This window comes from Perna viridis, chromosome 3, assembly GCF_037379345.1.
Source record: "Perna viridis isolate PV_CMFRI_1.1 ecotype Kerala chromosome 3, ASM3737934v1, whole genome shotgun sequence".
Lineage (NCBI taxonomy): Eukaryota > Metazoa > Mollusca > Bivalvia > Mytilida > Mytilidae > Perna > Perna viridis.
Genome location: NC_142447.1, coordinates 59195715 through 59204506, shown reverse-complemented (window position 1 = coordinate 59204506; position 8792 = coordinate 59195715). Strand labels below are relative to the sequence as shown.

General features: G+C 34.8%; 1 protein-coding gene across 1 annotated transcript in view; it reads left to right on the top strand.

The window, feature by feature from the left end:
• The window catches only part of LOC148623142 (sacsin-like), a 36775-nt gene extending 31323 nt beyond the window's left edge, over nt 1-5452 (top strand). Inside the window, 4 exon segments of the mRNA XM_088573694.1 lie at nt 2-1105; nt 2827-2955; nt 3217-3494; nt 4211-5452. Coding sequence (XP_088429820.1) covers nt 2-1105; nt 2827-2955; nt 3217-3492 — 1509 coding nt within the window. The 3' untranslated portion in view covers nt 3493-3494; nt 4211-5452.
• Nucleotides 5453-8792: the final 3340 nt, after the last annotated feature.

Here is an 8792-nt window from a genome sequence, read left to right as displayed (position 1 = left end):
AAAAAAGCAAATAGACGAATTAATGAAAGGAATAGAAAGTTTAAAAATCGTTCAAGTTGAATCTATTCATATAAGACTTACTTACAATGGCATCATTCTTGGTCAAAGTGACAAGATGTCATACTGCAGATGTAGTGAAGTTAACGGTGGGAAAGAGGTGACTTTAATATGCGCTTTCAATAAATTAACCTTAAATGAATGGATAATGAAGAACATTACACCTCTCTCTCAAACCCTTAGTACCTGCACAAATAATCTGTTCTTTGATCTGCATGGATACTTGGCAACAGTATTTGCATACGTCGACAACCCGGATGGGATATCCAAGGCTTTAGATGAAGCGAAAGTTCATCAGTATTCGGTGTTTAATAAAAAGCAGAAATCCGTTTTTCCACCGTGTGGTACTACTGTAGCTGCAGAATGGCATTGTTACCTTGACAATAGTTTTTCAAATTTCGAAATCGATGATTACATAGCATTATTGATTAGTGAAGAAAGTACGGAAAATGACCGTTTTATACCCGCCGTGTATATTTATGCTAAAATTGTTGAAAAGCTTGACTACTGTTCAGTCTTACCGAAAATCGGTAATGCACTACGTTTCTACAAAGTCAATGTCGGTAACGGGCGTATTGAGAAGAAAGCTGCCTATGATTGCTATAAATTCAATTGTGTCCCTTCAAATACATCAAGCGACCTTGATATGTTTATTGATATTGCGGAAACTGCTGCAGATGACCGACCCATTGACGACATCAAAACAGAAATTAGAGACACAATCAAAGCAGCATGGACCTTACCAGAAGACGAAAGAAAGAAAATCATAAAACGGCTTTATAAAATATGGCACCCAGATAAAAATTATGGTAATGAAGCAATGACCACTGAGGTATTCAAGTACCTACTTAATATAGTGCTAAGGATGGAAAGCGGAGAGGACATAAACGCAAATACTAACTCTGGATTCGATGACACTCCACGGAACTCACCATATTGGGAACATTTTAGAACTTGGGGATGTGATGCCGAGGCGGACCGACAATACAGCGAACAGCGGAAAAACAAATCTGGTTCAAGAGGAGGCAGAAGGCAGGCGAGAGAAGATGTATGTTTTTTAATATACGGTTCTTGCCTTTTTGTATTTAAAAATGTCAATTACAATATTGCGTTTTGATCATATTGAGTACATATAAACAAGAAAGACTAGACGAATTAAGAGACCGGCAAATATCATTTCTCTTAAAGATGATCCGAAATATATATCCGACTTCAAAAGTGTAGGTAAAAGCTTAATATGTGAGCCAAATATTTTCTTTAAATTATAAAAAGTCAAACTAAGTCTTGATAATTGGACATAATAATGGTATGTCACTTGCAAACGGTTTTTCAAATTGAAAGTGAAAAGATAATTTAAACACAATTCAAAAACTAGAATATAAAAAACTTTTCTAACATGACATTACAACAATTTCAAAATATGAAGATAATTTGCAATTTGCGATGTTTTATCTTCTTTTATATGCCTGTCAAAATTTTGACGGGACGTATTATGGTATACAAGTATGCGTCGTAAACATGTCGCGCCGTAACTTGAGGACAACTCCAAATTTCTTGAAACTTAACATTGCTGTTTTTTATTATGGTCCAACGGTCTGTACACTTTTGGTGAAAATCAGATTAACACTTTTCGAGTTACAGGATTTTGTAAATAAAATTTGGGGGGTCACATGTCGCGTCCTATCTCGGAAACGATTGTTGATTATTTCCTAAAACTTTACACACTTGTTAGTTATTTAATCTTAATATCTGTATACTTTTTGGGGATAATTTAAAATTTTATTTTCAAGTTTTGATTTTATTTGTGAAAAAAAACGTCATGCAGCAGCGCTAAGCTTGTCGTAAAAGGCGACTAAATAGTACTCAGAGCCCTAGCCGGCGGCTAGGGCGCTCTGCCCAGAGAGCAACTGGGTTGTGTGCCCCAGATGGTGGAATGGGGTACCCCTGGCGTCTTACATGCTGGGGTTGTCAGGCTATAATACGGAAAACCTGACCGCAAACCATAGTAGTGCACCGTGTTGGGAAAGATGACACGTCCCTCTCATGTTAAAGAACCCAATTGTTGTATTCTCCCGGAGTAGGAACCATACGGCAGGAGGTTAAATTGCTCGATCATACACACCTCTCCCTATTTCCAGTGGCAATCAAAACTTGTCGACCCCATTATCCTTGTGTCCCATCCCATTTTTCATTTCATCATCAGTTCATGTTCAATTTATCATCCACTTCATGTTCATCGCCTGAATATAGCTGAAATATTGCTGCTTGGGCGTCAAACCCCAACACTCAATCAATCCTCTCAAGACTGAAAGCTTGAACCAAGTTCACCGGTAAGGTAAGCGTCCTCTGCTTTTCTAGAAACACCCGCATAGTCAAGTCAAGGGTGAAGGAAAAGGGAAGGGAAAACTATGACATGTTGAACAAATCAGTTTTAATGGTGCAGATGGATACACCGTAACGATCCTAGAATTCATGATGACGACCATAAAACTTCAATCTTGTAGCAACATAACCCTGTTCAAGAATCCTAATTGTAAGAAGAATAGCGCGATACAACGTGTAAGTTGTGTTTGAAAACTCCATACGCAAGTGCCGAAGTGATGTTGCCACAGATGAAAGGAAAGTTGGCAATACAGAATTAAAAGTCATCGCGTCTGTTGCATAGTTTACCATCGATCTATAACTGTAGTTTTTTTTTTGCCTGGACGCCCTATTACTAACGTTTTATAACTAAGAGTCTTAAATGATTATTTTTATCATTAACAATAGGTTCCGTCGGCCGCTGAAGCAAGGCAGTGGATGAAGCAAGCAAGAACTGATTACAGGGCCGCCGATAAATTTCTACCCCATTCAGATTCTGGTCCGCATTTTAACTGGATATGTCTCATGTGTTATCAGGTATATACATGTAACAATGTGACAGCAAGCTTTCAATAACTTAAAAAGACATATATTTTTTCAACATTGATTTAATTTATATTGAATTTAAAATTATTTTGTATTTTAATAACTTGCTATAAATTGAGATATAGTAAATATTATTGGCAAATCTACAATTTTGACTGATCAAAAATATTTAATGCTGTTTTTGTCAGAATTTCGTTCAGTCCTGTCGATTTCAATACTTTTACAAGTTTACTTGATATTTATCTTATACAGTGTGCTGAAAAGGTCTTAAAAGCTCTGCACTTCAACAAAGACAGTAATAACGTACCAGGTAGTAATGACTTGGTCACGTTAACATCCGGTTTGCCGAGTGAGATCGGTGGAATGGTAAGGAATCTGGTTACAGTTGTAGGACCACGAGATAGATTAATGTACCCAGATAGACTTAGTGTAGATAAAATACCTGCTGATGACTTCACAAAAGAAATAGCAGAAAGAGCTAAAGACGTAACCAGACGAATTTTGGAATTTGGTGTTGATATGCTTTAAAGGTAAACCTCTCTGGTTGCTTACAAAAAATAATTTGACATTTTTTCCCTATAATGTTACAGTGTTGTTACATACAGATGATTAGTTCATAATGTTGTTCTAATCGTAAGACTAGATGCCGTTTAATGTGTTACGCATAAGTAGAATGTTAAGAGAAAATTCGGCTTGTCTTTAATAATTCTGATGACATTTATTCTGTATTTTTTTTTACCACTGATCTTACCGATTTGGACGGGTGGCAATTTTATGCTGCCAATTTGCATTGAAATATGCTGGAAATAATTAACCGTAATGGAAGCGGGGGTGTAGCGCTATAAAACCTGGCTTAACCCTTTCATTTTGGAAATGCCTGTACGAAGTCAGGACCATATTGCGGCCATTTTCAACTTTCCGGTTTTTACCCTGATATTGCCATTTGTTATACGGAATTTCCTTTTGACTTCTGCTTAGATTTGATCGGTACTTTTGATATTACCCTTCATGATATGGTTCTCAGGGTTTTGGTGTTTTTTTAGTTCTTAGTTTTTAGAGGGAAAGGGAGGGACCTCATGTTTACTTTGACTTAGGGCGCTTTGGTCTAATGTAACTTCACAGACAAAATATGTCATATTTTGATTACTGTCATGAAAACTGGTTAAATCAAAAGATGTACCGAATATTTAAAGTTCTTGAATTCTATTAGTATAATTATCTCTTTTTATTTTTTTTTTATTTTTAGGTCAAGGGGATATTTCCCTGTCAGATATGAATGAGCTAGCGATAAGTGATGCATTATAAAGATATCTGTGTTACAGACTATAGTTACACAGAACGTGTGTTACAGACTATAGTTACACAGAACGTGTGTTACAGACTACAGTTACACAGAACGTGTGTTACAGTTTATTGATGGTTTAAGAAAAGGGTTTGTTTAAGTTTGTTTATTATTTAGGTTAAATTTGATATGTATATTGAGAATATGGTGTTTTGATCTACATCTTGAGAAATTGAAGACTGTCGCAAATTTTATCATTTTTTTCGATTAGTAATTTTACTTTATATTCAGCGTAATCTTATCTTCAGTTCTTCACAACCCGTCCTCATTTTATCATTTTAAGTTCTTTATTTCATAGATGGTTGAGTAGCCCAATCGCTATTTCAGTTTTCAATGAACATTGTAAAACCCTTTATTTTACCAGTAAATACTGTATTTGTTTACATTTCTACTCTTATCATTGCACATGTGTAATTTTGTATTTGAGGTTTTTGCTTTAAAAGAATCAATGTACAGTAGATTGTTTATATTGAAGTATTTAATTGATGATTTATATTGAAGTATTTAATTGATGATTTATATTGAAGTATTGAATTGATGATTTGTGTTAAAGTATTGAATTGATGATTTATATTGAAGTATTGAATTGATGATTTGTGTTCAAGTATTGAATTGATGATTTATACTGAAGTATTGAATTGATGATTTATATTGCAGTATTGGTATTGATGATTTATATTGAAGTATTGAATTGGTGATTTGTATTGAAGTATTGAATTGATGATTTATACTGAAGTATTGGTATTGATGATTTGTATTGAAGTATTGGTATTGATGATTTGTATTGAAGAATTGAATTGATGATTTGTGTTGAAGTATTAAATTGATGATTTATATTGAAGAATTTGTATTGATGATTTGTATTGAAGTATTGAATTAATGATTTTTATTGAAGTATTGAATTGATGATTTATATTGAAGTATTGAATTGATGATTTGTATTTAAGTATTGGAATTGATGATTTGTATTGAAGTATTGAATTGATGATTTATATTAAAGTATTGAATTGATGATTTGTATTGAAGAATTGAATTGATGATTTATTCTGAAGTATTGGTATTGATGATTTGTATTGATGTGATTTTATTGATGATTTGTATTGAAGTATTGGTGTTAATGATTTGTATTGAAGAATTGGTATTGATGATTTGTGTTGAAGTATTGAATTGATGATTTGTATTGAAAGAGTAATCAAGGGAACCAAGGTTATAGCGGTAATCAAAAGAATGTAATCCAGGGACAAAGACCAGACATGGAAAACAGACATTCACAACAAAGAACATAAAGTAACTAAAATCATACATACAAAGTAACAAAAGCAAATAAGCAACAAAAGAATTATTAGTCAGAAATTTGTTAATACACAATAATCAACGACGGATGTACAAAGTGATATTTGTTCCTACAGGATAAAACAATGTCCTACATGTGCACAGCGAAAAAAAGAACGGATATAATGAAACGCAGCAAAGGCATCAGCGTACAGGCGCGTAGCTGCCGTTAAGCAAAAAAGCTTTTGCCTGCACTTAACTTTGCCAAATTTTTTTTAGATAAAATACATCCAGGAAAGGCATAAATGATGGTCTAAAACGCTATCTCTGTGGACCCCCTACCAGGGCTCCGCCCTGGACCTGCTGGGGGCCTTAAGCGGCCCCAGACCCCCTGCCGTAATTTTGCCTACACTTCAATTTGGCCTCAGCTACGCGCCTGGCGTATGACCTAACTACCAAATAGTAAATACTTTCAGAGATCATAAAAAAAAATTCTTCAACAAGTGTAATACACATTTAGGTAAGCTCTGAAAATCCCCGACAACAAAAGTAAATCAAAGCGCCGATGGCGTTGAACCTCGAAAGTCATGAGATATTTATAGGTATTTTAAAAACTTCATAATCCGCTTATGGTAATTTGCTCTTTCTGTATTTTCAAAAAGATTAATATTTCAATTTAAATTTCGTTTTTGGAAGTCCTTTTGATTGACATCAGATGGTTTTAAGACTCAGAAGTCACATGACTTCCGAGTAAAAATCAAAGTAATAAAATGTAGAAAACACCTTAATTGTTGAGATTTACTGCAATTGTAGCGGGATAGCCATAACATGAACACAATTACTCCAAATATGCAAAGTTCTTTATTTCTAGTAAACTGTACTAATTACACATAGAGGAGGAGATTAGTAGTTTGTGTTGAAGAAAAAAAAATCTTATATAAACGCTATATAGTTTATCATACACCACATTCCGCCTGCCATTTTAAGATGTAAAACCACTGGAACTTGAAGCTTTGTCAGTAAGTGCTGTATGAATCTCTGGAATGCAGATTCGCTACAGATGTTTTATGGTCGTCATCATGAACTCGTGGATCGTTACGGTGTATCCATCTGCGCCATGAAAACTGATTTGTTCAACGTGTTATAGTTTTCTTTTTCTCTTTCGTCTACCCCGGACTTGACTTTTTATGAGCAACTCGGCGGGTGTTTCTAGAAAAGCAGATGACACATACCCTACCGGTGCACCTGGTCCATGCTCCCAGTTTTTAGTGGAGTCCGAGTTGCTCATATGCTTTTGTTGCTTTGTATGTATGATTTTGGTTGCTATGTGGTCTTTGTTGTGTGTGTCTGACCATGTCTGGTCTTTGTATCTGGATTGCATTCTTTTGATTACAGCTATAACCTTGGTTCCCTTGATTACTCTATGAATTAGCTTCTCTCGTAGCATTAAATCCTACAGCTGAATGAGTACAAGAAGGTCCTTCTGGTAATGAACCCGTGTTTGAAAGCTTAATACGCTCTTTAAGGGAACGAAATTGGCTGTATTATCAACTGGGTTTTGCATACTTGTAGGCAAAAAAAAAGCATCATGGCAATATCCGGTTTGTGCATGTAAAGTCGGGAGCTTAAAAATAGAATAATGGCAGCTTCATTTTTGTACACTTGGTAAATGCGATTGATGACCACGCCAGCCTTGGAAACATAAATTAGCTTCGATGAAATACAAATCGAATCTGGGTTTTTTCTAAGAAAAGGATTGTCAAGACATGGCATCCGAATTTTTACGAGAATTACGTAATCAATACCGGTTATTTCGACCCAAAGACAATTCGGATCATGACAACCACAGTTCTTTACCTAAGCTGGACATTTCGGCCCATACATATTTCAGAGCATGACAATAAGAGAATGCATAAGGACATTCAATAAAAATCGTATATCATTATACATTTTACCAATTACAAAAATTATGAAAGGATTTAGGTGTTTGAATTCATATTTTTTTCGGGAGCGTTTAAGGTTTCAGCTTCCTCATATTATGGTCTTGAGCATTTATGTAAATTTCCACAGATGAGATTCTTCTGTAAAGAGTTTGAAACGTAAATTTTAACTTTTGTCAATAAAGATTCTGGAAGTCAAAGAGTATGCCATGTATACAAAAAATATAGGAAGTGCGGTACCGCGAATTCCCACTCTGTGTATGGCAAACAAAGCATGTTTTGCAATTAAGGGTGCGTATAAATTGAGCGACATTGTCTTTTCAGCGACTATCTTTTGAGCGACGCTTTTTGAGTAATTGTGTATATCATTTGAGCGACATCAAATCAATACAAAATATAAAAACGGCATATAAATTCAGCGACATATTTTTTAATTGATTAAATACAGATGTACATAAAATTCACATAAACGGTCCACCAGTTCGCACTGGTCAAAACTAGCCCTTTCTCGAATGTATTAGTTCAACTTCAGTGAATCGACCAGTACTTTTTCCTTTCTGAATATCACTCAAAAGATTAAACGACAATAAAGACAAAAATATATCAGTGAAATACATTTAAAATGGAGATTGAGAAGTACACAACGAATCGAGGGAAAGAAGGTATAGTTGTTGATGCTTCCTTCAAAATCAAAGGAGTGTTATATCAACATGTTTCGTCATCTTATTACAGTAGTAACAGATTTAGGATTGAACTTTACACTTACCTCTACCCACTTGGATTTTGAAGATGCTGTTTTTGAAGCTGCCAGAGAGTTTTGGCCAGAAGTTTTAATTAGAGGTAATTTTTTAAGCATAGTTTATATTGTAAGATAAGACAAATACATGTAATTTAAAATATTAACGACAAATATATACTGATGTTATGTACGTATCAAATTTAAAACATGTACATCTAATTTCAGGTTGTCATTTCCATTTGTCCCAAGCTTGGTGGCGTAAAATACAAAGTCTTGGCTCAGGAATACAAATGTTCAGAGTCCGTTATAGGGAGATGGTTGAAAGTATTTTTCGGTCTCAGTTTTCTTTTACATGTTGAAATTGAGGGTTGCATGGCCTTTGATATTTGCTCAAATACACCTGAAGACCCTCGTGCTACAAACTTTGCAGATTATATTGTGCATAACTATACAGAGGCAACCTCACGTTATCTTCCGATGATTTGGTCAGAACCAAGACTTGATGTTAAACGAACAACAAACGGATGCGAGTCTT